Source organism: Trichomycterus rosablanca, chromosome 9, assembly GCF_030014385.1.
Source record: "Trichomycterus rosablanca isolate fTriRos1 chromosome 9, fTriRos1.hap1, whole genome shotgun sequence".
Taxonomy (NCBI): Eukaryota; Metazoa; Chordata; class Actinopteri; order Siluriformes; family Trichomycteridae; genus Trichomycterus; species Trichomycterus rosablanca.
In genome coordinates, this window is record NC_085996.1 from 20,811,250 (window position 1) to 20,826,727 (window position 15,478).

The window sequence follows — 15,478 nt, forward strand, 5'->3', positions numbered from 1 at the left end:
CATGTAGAGAAACAGATGGACTACAGTCAGTAATTGTAAAACTTCAAAGTGCTTCTATATGGTAAGTGAAGCCGATAAAATGAACAATGTGTGTAAAAACAAGGAGGTGGTTTTAATGTTATGGCTGATTGGTGTATTAACAAATTAAATAAAAAAGTGTGTGGCTATGCTAACATTAGCTAGTTAGCATAACAGCAATGTTATTATGCTCTACAATAAAACACAAAGGCTGAAATAACTGTGTATTAACAGCCTACATTTTCTAAAATATTTATTGTCCCTAAAAAAACCTTACAAGCAAATGGTCAGGTTTACCAGTAAACCACTTTGCAAAAATGGACATAATATCTGTAATACTAACATTTCTATAAAATACCCAAATAAAATATAAGCTTTTATGTTCTGTAAACATTTTATGCCTGTGGATTCTCAACTTACCCTGTTTCAAACCTGGATGACTTGCTTTTTTGCAAATATAAATTAATATAAATATAATGACATATTTAGGTTGTGCAGCAGAGCTATGATGAAAATACAAACACAGGTTTACAATAATAAATTATTAAAAATAAATGGAGTTGAAGTTTTGGAGAGGTCTTTGCAAACACACACAATCCAGGTCATTAAGGGTTTAATAAGAAGCTTACAAGCTAAATCGGGTGTGTGGAGCACTAGGCCTCCAGGAATGGGACTGAGTTTTAGTCTACATTTGGAATTTGGTTTAACATAGCTGCATTCATACATACCAATTTGAATACGCTGTACTTGCATACCTGTTTGTTGCAATAATTCTATAGGGTTGTCTCTTCCTATAATAATAAACTAAAATCAGTTGTTTTATTGTGCAAGGCCTTTAGCTTATAAATAAGTAATGGAGATTTATTTAGGAGATTTATTTATTTATTAGGATTTTAATGTCATGCTTTACACACTTTGGTTACATTCATGACAAGACAGGCAGTTACTGGTTACACAAAATACATCAGTTCAAGTCTTTAATGTCAAACACAGTCATGGACAATTTTGTATCTTTAATTCACCTCAACTGCATGTCTTTGGACTGTGGGAGGAAACTGGAGCTCCTGGAGAAAACCCATGCAGACACGGGGAGAACATGCAAACTGTACACAGAAAGGACCCAGACCTCTCCACATGGAAATCGAACCCCGGACCTTCTTGCTGTGAGGCGACAGTTTTGTTGTTCTTCTTATAGGGAAAAATATGATCTGTTGGGGTAGAGTACATCCATATTGTTGCATGGCACTGTGTTGCATACACAGTATTGCATATGTTGAGTAAAATGGTGTTACTTTGATATTTATAAAACTGAATTAAGTAAGTTATCGAACACTGATTTTATACCTGTGTAAAGCATCTGCTCTTTTGGCTACAATTAAAGAGTTTACTGATTCACTAACTTTGGTAATTAATTAAGATAGTCTTTATTTAGCTAGTCATGAGAAATATACACTGATCAGCCATACCATTAAGACCAGCTCCTTACTCTCCATTTTATCAGCTCCACTTACCATAAAGGAGCACTTTGTTGTTCTACAATTACTGACTGTAGTCCATCTGTTTCTCTACATACTTTTTTAGCCTGCTTTCACCCTGTTCTTCAATGGTCAGGACCCCCACAGGACCACCACAGAGCAGGTATTATTTAGGTGGTGGATGATTCTCAGCACTGCAGTGACACTGACATGGTGGTGGTGTGTTAGATAAATACCGTGTCCACTAACTGCCCACTCTATTAGACCCTCCTACCTAGTTGGTCCACCTTGTAGATGTAAAGTCAGAGACGATCGCTCATCTATTGCTGCTGTTTGAGTTGGTCATATTCTAGACCTTCATCAGTGTTTACAGGACCCTGACCACGAGGTGCTGTTGGCTGGATATTTTTGATTGGTGGACTATTCTCAGTCCTGCAGTGAGAGTGAGTTGATTAAAAACTCCAGCAGGGCTGCTGTGTCTGATCCACTCATACCAGCACAACACACACTAACACACCACCACCATATCAGTGTCACTGCAGTGCTGAGAATTATCCACCACCTGAATAATACCTGCTCTGTAGTGGTCCTGGGAGAGTCCTGACCATTGAAGAACAGCATGAAAACATCCCCACATCATCACTGACCCACCTCTATGCTTGACGGTCAGGATAGCATTCTTCTGGTCATAAGCCTCACATTTCTTGACCACACAAACTGCTGATCCATATGGCCAAACAGTTTTGATTTGTCACTCGAAAGAACTGTGTGCCAGAACTCTGCATGCCAATTCAAATTCCTTCTGGTATATTCCAGTCGACCCATCTTGTGCTTTCTGGTCAAGAATGGCATGCATTGTAAAGTCCTGTCATTAAGTCCTTGGTTCTTGAGTGATCTTGTTATGGTTGCCACAGACACATTAAAGGAGAAAAATAAGGAAGGACGACAGGACCCTTCTGGCATAAATTGATTCAGGTCTGGGAGGAGATCCCACAGGACACTATCTGCTTTCTCATCAGAAGCAAGTCCAGATGTTGTCAGACCATACACGGTTCTGAGGCACATGCCAAGATGAATTCAGCCTATGATTAAAATTTTTACTTTGATTTTTAGTGTGATTTTGAATCTAGGCTTCAATGGGTTGGTAATTTTGGTTTCCATTGACCGTTGTTACATCATTTGTTCTGAACAAATTACACAGTAAAGGTTTTAAACGTATCCAATTACCAATTGCATTATGCTTCCTTTCTACTGATGCCATTCTCCACCCTGATTAAGGAGAGTGAGTCTGACACATGCCCCCTCCAAAACGTGTGCAGTAGCCGAGCTTTTCACCTCCATGAGGCGAGTTTAGCTTTGTGTACGGAGAGACAACGCATTATTCCTTGACTCTGTGCAGACACCATTAATCAGCCAGCAGAGGTCGTAATTGCCTCAGTTATGAGGAATCCCTATCCGGCTCCTACCCTGTATGAACAACAGCCAATCGTTGTTCTTGTAGGCGCCCAGCCAGCCGGATAGTTTCAAATGGACGAGTTCGAAATGTCAGCTCTGGTGTGTTAGCGTGTTTTACCGCTGCACCACCTGAGCGCCTAAACTTGAATTTTTTTGTTTATTAATGTTCCCTTAATTTTTTGAGCATTCATTCATTTATTCATTCTTTACCAGGGTCATGTTTGATCCAATTCAATGGATGTAAGGCAGGAAACATCCCGGACAGGTCACCTGTCCATCACAGGGTACACACACACACAGAGACTAAAAGTACCCTTGCCAAAAGTATTCGCTCGCCTGCCTTCACACGCATATGAACTTGAGTGACATCCCATTCTTAATCCATAGAGTTTAATATGATGTCGGCCCACCCTTTGCAGCTATAACAGCTTTAACTCTTCTGGGAAGACTTTCCACAAGGTTTAGGAGTGTGTTTATGGGAATTTTTTACCAGAACCTTCTAGAAGCGCATTTGTGAGGTCAGACACTGATGTTGGACAAGAAGGCCTGACTTGCAGTCTCCGCTCTAATTCATCCCAAAGATGTTCTATCGGGTTTTTATCCACACCAAACTCGCTCATCCATGTCTTTGTGGACCTTGCTTTGTGTACTGGTGCGCAGTCAGATTGGAACAGGAAGGGGCCATCCCCAAACTGTTCCCACAAAGTTGGGAGCATGAAATTGTCCAAAATCTCTTGATATGCTGAAGCATTAAGAGTTTCTTTCACTGGAACTAAGGGGCTGAACCCAACTCCTGAAAAACAACCCCACACCATAATCCCCCCCTCCACCAAACTTTACACTTGGCACAATGCAGTCAGACAAGTACCGTTCTCCTGGCATCCGCCAAACCCAGATTCGAAGCGTGATTCGTCACTCCAGAGAACATGTCTCCACTGCTCTAGAGTCCAGTGGCGGCGTGCTTTACACCACTGCATCCGACACTTTGCATTGTGCTTGATGATGTAAGGCTTGGATGCAGCTGCTCGGCCATGGAAACCCATTACATGAAGCTCTCTACACACTGTTCTTGAGCTAATCTGAAGGCCACATGAAGTTTGGAGGTCTGTAGCAATTGACTCTGCAGAAAGTTGGCATTTTACATAGCTACCACTGTGTGGCTGAGTTGCTGTCGTTCCCAATCGCTTCCACTTCGTAATAATACCACTGCCAGTTGACTGTGGAATATTTAGTAGAGAGGAAATTTCACTGGACTTGGTATGATGCACAGGTGGCATCCTATCACGGTACCACGCTGGAATTCACTGAGCTCCTGAGAGCGACCCATTCTTTCACTAATGTTTGTAGAAGCAGTCTGCATGCCTAGGTGCTTGGTTTTATACACCTGTGGCCATGGAAGAGATAGGAATACCTGAATTTGGATGGGTGAGTGAATACTTTTGGCAAGTTTTTTTTTAATTTACTTTTGACAGTATAATGTTGCAGAACAAAGTTATGACAACCCTTTAAAGTGTTACATTTAATGTGTCTAACTACGTCCATACAATGTTGCAAATGTCATAAATAGCAGTTAGTTGTTTCTGCTGGGTTTGGCATGAGGACAATTATTATTAAGAATTTCATCGCCCCACCTGGTGGTGCAAACACGCCACGCCACTGCTAATAATAAATCACAGACTGCGTATAAATACAACTTTTTTGGTATAGAGCTCTTAGGCCAAAAGAAACACAATTTAACACGTTTGTGGATAGCTAAAACACATACAGCGGTACCTTGTAACTCAATGGTCCCTAAACTCAAAATCTTTGAAACTTAGCAGCCTTTATCGAGAAATTTGTTCCCCTAAACTCAGTTTCTTAAAAAAAATATTTATTTAATTTCAGATTAACTATAACCAGCCGCTTGGTTCAGCGCTTGGCTTGAGCGGTGCAGTTAAACGTTATCAAAGTGCGCAAATGAGACTAATCTGCATTTGTGTGGAATAACAGTCAAATTCACTCTGAAAGTGTCCGCATGTATCTGTGTTTTCCTTCTGTATCACTTTTAAACTTGTGTTACAGCTCGGGGTACTGAGAAATGGTAAGAATCAGCTTTTTTTCCGAGAGAGTCTAAAACACATCACTAAAAAGCAGCGCAAAAGCCAGTGTGCTCATGTGAAAACTTTTCTGAATGGAATACGATATTCCAAGATCAAGCATCTCCACGATTAAGGAAACAATTAAGAAATAAAAGTACAGTGAAGGTTTTATTGTATTTTATACTGATTATTAACTCTTTTTCAAATGGTTTGGAGTTTTATATATTATATTTGTGTTATTTTCAGTGTATAGGTGTCATAATTTTACACAAGCCTAAGATATATGCAGTTTCACGAAACAACGAAACGCATTAACAGGTTTCCCCATACATCCTTATGGGGAAAAATACCTTTAAACTCGCCACTCCCAGAACCAATTGACGTTGAGTTTCAAGGTACCACTGTAGTTATAATGAGAGGAACCAGACTCAGCAGAGACCCCAAACCTTCTTGGGTGGCCTGGAGGTTAATTTGAATAAACAGGATTTACACAAATCATACATACACAAAATTTAATTGAACTTAAAGCTATAATTAGCAAAAATAATAATAATAATGTAAACAATTGAAGTTCTTCATTATTCAGTCCAGTCTGCGATAAAGTCTGTAGTGAGTTCTTGACATTTTTGGTGCAAACACGCCAGGTTTCCATCACATCTAGCAGGAGCAGCATTGTTGGCACAGCATTCTCGACTTGCAGGAATCAACCTCGGGTGGGTAAACAGGTTTCCGTCAGAACCACTTCGGGATAAAACAACAGAAACTGTAGTTAAAATGTGAAATCGTTAAAAGTAAAATGTCAGTTTTGCAGAGAGCAGCATTAGACTCTGGCACCACTAATTATCACAGCATAACTAAAAGGGAGCGCAAGCAGGTAACACAGTCATTAAGGCTTTCACAGGACATCAGCGCCCACCTCCCCCACTGTCATCAAACCTGAATGATTGGACAAGAGAGGCAGAACGACAGCAACCCAACATCCCTGATCACCACAAGTTTCTATGACCTAGAGCCCCCACGCTCTGCACCTTTGTCTATAGTCGGGGTGGGCAGTCCTAGGGGTCAAAAATCAGGCGTAGCCAGAAGCCAACACGTAGATTTACATACACTAAAAAGTATTGCCAAAAGTATTCACTCATTTATCCAAATCATTGAATTCAGGTGTTCCAATCCCTTCCATGGCCACAGGTGTATAAATGCAGACTGCTTCTACAAACATTAGTAAAAGAATGGGTCGCTCTCAGGAGCTCAGTGAATTCCAGCGTGGTACCGCGATAGTATGCCACCTGTGCAACAAGTCCAGTCGTGAAATTTCCTCGCTACTAAATATTCCATAGTCAAATGTCAGTGGTATTATAACAAAGTGGAAGCGATTGGGAACAACAACAACTCAGCCACTAAGTGTTAGGCCACGTAAAATGACAGAGCGGGGTCAGTGGATGCTAAGGCACATAGTGCGCAGAGGTCGCCAACTTTTTGCAGAGTCAGTTGCTACAGACCTCCAAACTTCATGTTCATGCCTTCAGATTAGCTCAAGAACAGTGTGTAGAGAGCTTCATGGAATGGGTTTTCATGGCCGTGCAGCTGTGTCCAAGCCTTACATCACCAAGCACAATGCAAAACGTCGGATGCAGTGGTGTAAAGCACGCCGTCACTGGACTCTAGAGCAGTGGAGACATGTTCTCTGTAGTGATGAATCACGCTTCTCTGTCTGGCAATCCGATGGACTAGTCTGGGTTTGGTGGTTGCCAGGAGAACGGTACTTGTCAGACTGCATTGTGCTGAGTGTAAAGTTTGGTGGAGGGGGGATTATGGTGTGGGGTTGTTTTTCAGGAGTTGGGCTCGGCCCCTTAGTTCCAGTGAAAGGAACTCTTAATGCTTCCGCATATCAAGAGATTTTGGACAATTTCATGCTCCCAACTTTGTGGGAACAGTTTGGGGATGGCCCCTTCCTGTTCCAACATGACTGCGCACCTGTGCACAAAGCAAGGTCCACAAAGACATGGATGAGCGAGTTTGGTGTGGAAGGACTTGACTGGCCTGCACAGAGTCCTGACCTCAACCCGATAGAACACCTTCTCATCCAACATCGGTGTCTGACCTCACAAATGCGCTTCTGGAAAAATGGTCAAAAATTCCCATAAACACACTCCTAAACCTTGTGGAAAGAGTTAAAGCTGTTATAGCTGCAAAGGGTGGGCCGACGTCATATTAAACCCTATGGATTAAAAATGGGATGTGAAGGCAGATGAGCAAATACTTTTGGCAATATAGTGTATATTAAACAACACAGAATTGTGTAAATTTTGGGGAAATTGCAGATTTGGCGAATTTAAAAAGCACTGAAATTGAAATTAGGTAGCATTTACATGAAATCATATTAATTTACGAAAGATGTGTAATTGTTAAAGTAACTCGGTAGCTTATAAATTGTTAGTAACCCAATTTTAATTTTAATTCATGAATTTTTAGTGTTCGATAAATAGCAAACAGCTGTTTGTTGGAAAATCTGTTAAATGATGTGATTGCTGCACTTCTCGATGGGTGGCACTGTTTCTTTAAGATAATCGTTTGTAGGCATGGCTATTACAATTACTGTACTGATTTGTTTCCTTTAAACTGGCCATTTCAAGTGAATTCATTTCTTTGCACACATTATTTCAGTTACTAAGATTTAATTTACAATAGTATAATAAGTTACGTATATATATATATATATATATACTATATATATATATATATATATATATATATAAATATAAATATAAATATATATATATATATATATATATATATATATATATATATATATATATATATATATATATATATATAATATATATATATATATAAAAAAAACATCTGCCTCAGAATGAATTCTACAGATACACAAAAGACTCGTTCAAATGAGTCGACTCGCGAACGAATCGCTTATCACTACATCACCGTGCGGTAACCATAACAGGTCCTGATCTCCAAGCTTGGTCTCCTGACAATAACTGGGTGGCACCCTGTTGAGAAAGACAATGAACCAGCGCATCTGTCATGTTTTCATTCTGTGGATTGAGTAGTAATAGTTGATTTACTATTATTTACTGCATGGTGTTTTTCTATTTTATTATAAGATGAAGTTGAAAGTTAAAGACCGGGACGGTTGACTGGATTAGATGAGTGTGAGTGGATGGACTTGATGGGAGTGTTTGTAGAGAATGCCAGGCACTCGGACCCCTGCTACTTGGACTCTTAACTGGCATCAAGCGCACAACATACCTTTTTATTATTCTGGGCTTGTTTCTGCTTCCCAACTTGGATCTTTTTGATTACTGGATACGAATAGGCTATAATAAGATCTTTAGAGATGACTACAAGTCCAAGATATGTAAGTAGCTATAAGCCTTTTAATTCATACTATCCAATTTCATTAAATGATAAGTGCAAGTGAGTATTAATGTGTTAAGCCATTCTATCCATACATTATTTTAACAATGTATGTTTTATTAACACAGAAGTGCATGCAAACTTATATAAACTGAACCATGTTCAACAGAGTATATAATGCAAAAAGAAACATAATACAAAAAGGCATGGGCAACAAATTATTTACGACTGCCTATCCCTAAATATATTGAGTAATGTATTCAATTACAATACTTAAAGCATGGTTTTCAATATACATTTAAATTATTTAAAAATAAATTGAAGAAGCACCATTGCATTGCTGGGAGAGTTCCAGTTCCACAGGAGGTGAAGTGATGTTAAAAAACAAAACATTCTCTCTTAGAGGAGTGTGCATTTGCATTATTAAACCACATTGATAATTTATGTCAGTATTATTATTATTTTATGGCAAACCACACTAACATAAAAAGACTGGCACAGTGGTGCAGCTGGTACAGTAGATGCAACAGGGGTTTGGTTGTCTGTTTGTTTGTTCATTAGGATTTTAACGTCATGTTTTACACTTTTGGTTACATTCATTACAGGAAACGATAGTTTATCTTCACAAGGTTATATTGAACACAGTCATGGACAATTTAGTGTCTCCAATTTACCTCATTTGCATGTCTTTGGACTGTGGGAGGAAACCGGAGCTCCCGGAGTAAACCCACACAGACATGGGGGGGAATATGCAGACTCCACACAGAAAGGACCCAGACCGCCCCACCTGGGGATCGAACCCAGGACCTTCTTGCTGTAAGGCGACAGTGCTACCCACTTAGCCACCGTGCCACCCTGGTTGTCTTTAATGCTCTCCCAGTGTCTGCGGCATGGGTTCTGATACTCCGGTTTCCTCTCACCTTCTAAAAGTAAATAAACTGCCCTATATTGCTTCTAAGAGTGAAAAGGGCCCATCACTGACAAGGCTAGTGAAAATGAATGAATGTATGCATTCAGAAATGATTACAAATGACAAAATAAATGAATTCCTGATACTGCAATTGGTATGTATTTTGGACTTAATATGATAATGTTTATATTGTAAATATGTCTTCTGATCATTTGCTTATTTCCAACCTTGGTTACAAATATTGTTTGTATATAACTGGGTTAAAAGTGGAAATTCTTAAAGTAATAATTACATTTAGCATTGCATATTATAATATGGGGTTGGGTATTGCTTATAATAAATAGCTTTATTAATTGTTATTGATCTTGCCTTTATTGAGTCCAATAAATGTTTATTGTGATTGCACACAGATTAACGGCAGTAAAGCGCGCGCTGCTCTGAGCGCTACCCGGGATGCGCGTACATGTGGGGCGCGTTCTGAGCGGCTCCCACCTGAAGGTGCAGGCGCCTTTGGGGACTCCAGTATCACTCCTGGATCAGCCGCTTTCTCCTCCTTCACTTGTCCTTCAAGATCTAAACTGGACTCCGATCGGTCTGGGCACAGCTCTATTAGATCCTTGGCTGCGAGAGGGGAGAGTCTAGTGCCACCAGATGTGACACTTCTGTGTGATGAATGCGTCTCTCGTGTGGTGGCGCTCAGACAAGAAGCTCTTCAAGTGATACGGGATAGACACGTCTCAACCAGTGTAAGCACCTTATTGTAGTTATCATGGCTTACCTATAGACTTTGTGGCCAAAATTACTGAGGTTAAGTGTTTCAGTCGTACCCATTGCTATATTGTGTATACAGTATATACATCAATACAATGGCACATTGAGTCTTAACTACATTTACAAAGTAAACAAAAGCTAAAAGCACAAAAGCATTAAAGAAGCATGCAAATACATTACCAGGAATGCAGCATTTTAAAAACGTTGCATTAACAAAAACAATGCATTTAGAAAACGCTGCACTTACTGAAACAAAAAAAATAAAAAAACGCTGATTTTTAAATATGCTGCATTAAAAAAATGATGCATTAACAAAAACAAAGAACCTATTACAGGGACATTGTTGCGTAGTGGTTAAGGCACTGGACTAGTAATCAGAAGGTAACTGGTTAAAGCCTCACCACTGCTAGGTTGCTGCTGTTGGACCCTTAAGCAAGGCCCTTAACCCTCAGTTGCTTAGTCTGTATGCTGTCACAGTACTGTAAGTCACATTGGAAAAGCAATGCATTTCAAAAATGCTGCATTAACTGAAACAAAAAGCATTTAAAAACGCTGCACTGTAAAAACACATGCTGGAACCAGAGCTGGGATCTCGAATACATTGTATCGAATCTCAGCTCTGACTGCCGGCTAAGGCTGAGCGGCCACATGAACAACGATTGGCCTGTCAGATGGGTGGGACTAAGCCAGATGGGGTCACTCTCTCTCATGACTGGTGCAATTACGACCTCTGCTGGCTGATTGATGGCGCCTGCACAGAGATGGGAAAAGAGTGCTCTCAGGGTGTGTCTCTCCATACACAACGCTGAGCTGCACTGCACTCGTCAAAGTGTAGGTGATCAGATGCATACGGTATGCTGCCCATGTGTCAGAGGGGGCGTGGGTTAGCTTCGTTCTCCTCAATCAGAGCAGGGATCGGCATTGGTGGAGAGGAAGCATGATGCAATCGGGCAATTGGATGCTCTAAAAAGGGAGAAAAAGGGAAGAAAATGCATAAAGAAAATATTTATATAAAAAACAAAACGCTGCACTGACAAAAATGCATTTTAAATTTGCTGCATTAACTAAAACAAAATACTTTAAAAAACTACATTAACGAAAACAAAATATATTTCAAAAACACTGCATTTGAGGGTTTTTAAATTTCGAATGAGACCAACCCTTAAATGCAGCATTTTTGAAGTGAAATGTTTTTGAAATGTATTTTGTTTCTCCAAATGCAGCATTTTTAAATGTATTGTTTCAGTTAATGCAGCATTTAAAAAAATGCTGCGTTTAAAAAAATATTTTGTTTCAGTTAATGCAGCGTTTTTGAAATGATTTTTGGTGCAGTTATTGCAGTATTTTTAAAATGCAGTGTTTTTTATTTTTTTTGGTTTAGTTAATGCAGTTCTTTTAAAATGCAGTTTTTTAATAATGTTTTTGGTTTAGTTAATGCAGTGTTTTTGAAATGTATTGTTGTAATTCATGCAGCGTTTTCAAAATGCAGCGTTTTCAAAATGCAGCGTTTTCAAAATGCAGCATTTTCAAAATGCAGTGTTTTCGAAATGCAGCGTTTCTGAAATGCAGCGTTTTTGAATGCTAAATTCATAATATTGTATTTGTGTTTTCCCCTAATGCTGTTGTGCTCACAGCTTTTGTTTGTGTTGTAAATGTTGTTGTCAATTATATACAGCAAATGATATGCTTTCAAATTGGTGGCAACTGTTTGGGGAAGTCCCCTTCCTGATCCATTATGAGTGTGGCCCTGTGCACAAAGATTACATGAAGACTGATAACTTTTGTGTAGGGGACCTCAGTGGCCCAATCTCAGATCTTAAACACCTTTAGAATGAATATCCTTCACACTATACACTAATACACTATATGGCCAAAAGCATTTGGACTCGCCGCTCAGGTGGCGCAGTGGTAAAACACTGGAGCTGGGATCTCGAATACATCGTATCTAATTTCAGCTCTGCCATCCAGCTGGGCTGAGCGGCCACATTAACAACGGTTGTTGTTTATATAGGGGTTGGGTAGTAGTAAGCCAGATGGGGTCTCCTCGTAACTGATGCAACTGATGCAACTATGACCTCTTCTGGCTGATTGATGGTGTCTGCACCGGGGTGGGGAAGTCTCTCCATACACATAGTGCAGGTGAAAAAATGCATACGGCTGCTGCCCACATGTCAGAGGGGGCATGGGTTAGCTTTGTTCTCCTTAATCAAAGCGGGGATTGGCATTAGTGGAGAGGAAGCATGATGCAATTGGGCAACTGGACGTGCTAAAAGTCGGAAGAAAAAAGGCGAGAGAATGCATAAACAAAATACAAAAAAAAGCATGAGCTCATCGGACATCCCATTTTAAAATGAAATAATACTGAAATAGAGTGACCTTTATGTGATCTTTTCAGGTATAAAATCAGCCACTCTTTTGAGAAGGCTTCTCACAGGACTTTGAAGTATGTCCATTTAATCATTGATTCGTGAGGATGGGCACTGATGTTGGTCAGGAAAGCCTCCATTGATGTTCAGTGGGGCTGATGTCATGGGTCTCAGACCACTGGAGATTCTTTAAACCAAGCTTTTCTTTATGTCTTTATAGATCTTGATTTGTGCACAGGGGCACAGTAATGCTGAAACAGAAAGGGCCTTCCCCAAATTGTTGCTGCAGGGTTGGAAGCACATGATTTCCTTTACATAATTGATTTATTACACCTGTTAGTAAGTGTTGTAGCTGAAACACATGCATGCAAAAATTAGAAGGGGTGTGCCATACTTTTGTTCATAGTGGCTAGTGTATTTTCGGCTATATAGTATACATTTAAGAGGCCAGGTTTGTCCTGGCATTCATGATTTCAGTGATATTTGCAACTCTTCTTTGTCTGGTGGTGTAAACATTTCAATTTGTTCTGTAAAAATGTCATTTAACTTAATATTTATCAATGGTGATTTTAAGTCTTTTCTAAGAAATGTCAGGTTTCAAGACCATTTGAACAAACAATTGTATTCAACCACAAAGTACATGGAACAATGGTCTCTTTGCCAACTTCAGAAGGGAACCCAAACTGTCCCTTAATGCTGAGATGAAATTTGTCTGTGTCAAATGTAATCCAGACACCACCATAAATGCAGGAGTGCCATAAATTAAAAGCTAATAGAATGGTGCCATATAAACTGCAGTAAAAACAATTGCCTTATTGCAAAAAAGGAGCCACTGCATCAGAATCAGCACCTTGACTATCTTGACTAAATTTTGTTGTTTATCACATAGACAAAAAAGCCCTTTGGAGAATAAAAAAAACTTTCTGGAGTTTTGTGGACAGATAAAACAAAAATATTCAAAGAAAAAAAGGTGAAGCATTCAAACATCACAACATTGTACCTACTGTCTAGCATGGTGGTGGTAATTTGATGCCCTGGGGCTGTATTTCCGCCAATGGAACTGGCACCTTGCAGAAAGTTGACAGGTTAATAAGAAAAAAAGATTACCTCCAGTTCTTCAGCACAATTTCAAACTATCAGCCAGAAGGTTCTTGGACACAGTTGGGTGTTTCAGCAAGACACTGTTCTTGTTTTGTATTAATGTCCTGCTTTAAGAGTCAACCCAACCCAGACAATTAGACTTCAAATTATCTGGTGCTTAATGAAGTCCATGATGCCATGTGTTCCTGATAAAGGTACCTGGGCAGCCCCGGTTCTGGACTGCTTTGCTTGGGGGAGCAGCAAAACATAATGGGTGGGCATGTTGTGACATGGAGGAGCCCTCAAATGTGACACTGGCATGTTCGGTTGATTTTTTTAAAATAAAAAAAACATGCATTATAGGTTTTTCTGACAATGTGTGTTTATTAAATGCAAAATTCACACAAAAAAACATACAGAAAGGTATCAAGTAAAATTAAGTCTGGCAGATTAGCTGATACTAACTAGCAGCTAACTGCTAATAAAATAATTTAAAAAATATAAGTAAGTAATATTAAGCAACAAATCACCACATTAAGCAAACGTTACCATGTGGAAGTGAGTTTAAACTTAAAGAAGTGTTTTAAATTGCCCTGATATGTGATCGCCTCTCCTGTTCACACTGACAGAACATGTCTGCTCTACTGAGCTGCTCAAAGCAGTCTGCCTGTTTTATATGACTCAAAGAGCCAATCAGAAATAAGCAAATAAATAAATTCACACTGAACAGCAAAAACGTGTTTTTGTGATTGGTTCAGAGATAATAAAAAAAAAAAATAGAGTGTCTAATAGAGTGGACAGTGAGTGGACACGGTATTTAAAAACTCCAACAGTGCTGCTGTGTCTGATCCACTCATACCAGCACAACACACACTAACACGCCACCACCATATCAGTGTCACTGCAGTGCTGAGAATGATCCACCACCTAAATAATACCTGCTCTGTGGTGGTCCTGTGGGGGTCCTGACCATTGAGGCTAAAAAGGTATGTAGAGAAAGGTATGTAGAGAAATAAATAAACTACAGTCAGTAATTGTAGAACTACAAAGTACTACTATATGGTAAGTGGAGCTGATGAAATGGACAGTGAGTGTAGAAACCAGGAGGTGGTTTTAATGTTATGGCTGATCGGTGTAGATTATTGAAATTATAAATTATTGTCCTTTATACTACATAATAGGGAATATTATAGTAGGGGTGTGGTAAATACACTCTAATGTACAAAAGTAATGCACATTTGGCAGTTCAGTGGTGTAACAGGCTTAGGCACTGGTCCATAAACAAAAAAGCATATCATTAGATTATAACTGTACAAGGGCATGTACACCAAGAAAAAAACACAGACATGTCCAGTTATGTCTGTTGGGTCTCTGCAGTGGTGGGCTAGTGAATTAGACTGCTGTACCAGTTATACATTTCAATCCTAATGGGAATAGTCTGTTCCACAATAAGGCTGTTCACTTTCCAGCTTTCAAAAACATGCAGAAAATAAATGTGCTGCAAAATATCAACCCAGTTTGCAAATGAGTGATTCAGCCATAACATTAAAATGACCTCCTTGTTTCTACACTCACTGTCTATTTTATCAGCTCCACTTACCATATAGAAGCACTTTGTAGTTCTACAATTACTGACTGTAGTCCATCTGTTTCTCTACATACTTTTTTAGCCTGCTTTCACCCTGTTCTTCAATGTTCAGGACCCCCACAGGACCACCACAGAGCAGGTATTATTTAGGTGCTGGATGATTCTCAGCACTGCAGTGACACTGACATGGTGGTGGTGTGTTAGTGTGTGTTGTGCTGGTATGAGTGGATCAGACACAGCAGCACTGCTGGAGTTTTTAAATACCGTGTCCACTCACTGTCCATTCTATTAGACGCTCCTACCTAGTTGGTCCACCTTGTAGATGTAAAGTCAGAGACGATCGCTCATCTATTGCTGCT

General features: G+C 39.6%; 1 protein-coding gene across 1 annotated transcript in view; it reads left to right on the forward strand.

Annotated features, from left to right (window-relative positions):
* Window positions 1–8,022: 8,022 nt before the first annotated feature.
* Window positions 8,023–15,478, forward strand: part of kif26bb (kinesin family member 26Bb) — a 45,918-nt gene continuing 38,462 nt past the window's right edge. The window contains exons 1-2 of the mRNA XM_063002482.1: window positions 8,023–8,405; window positions 9,725–10,060. Coding sequence (XP_062858552.1) covers window positions 8,385–8,405; window positions 9,725–10,060 — 357 coding nt within the window. The 5' untranslated portion in view covers window positions 8,023–8,384. The remainder of the gene's footprint in view (window positions 8,406–9,724; window positions 10,061–15,478) is intronic.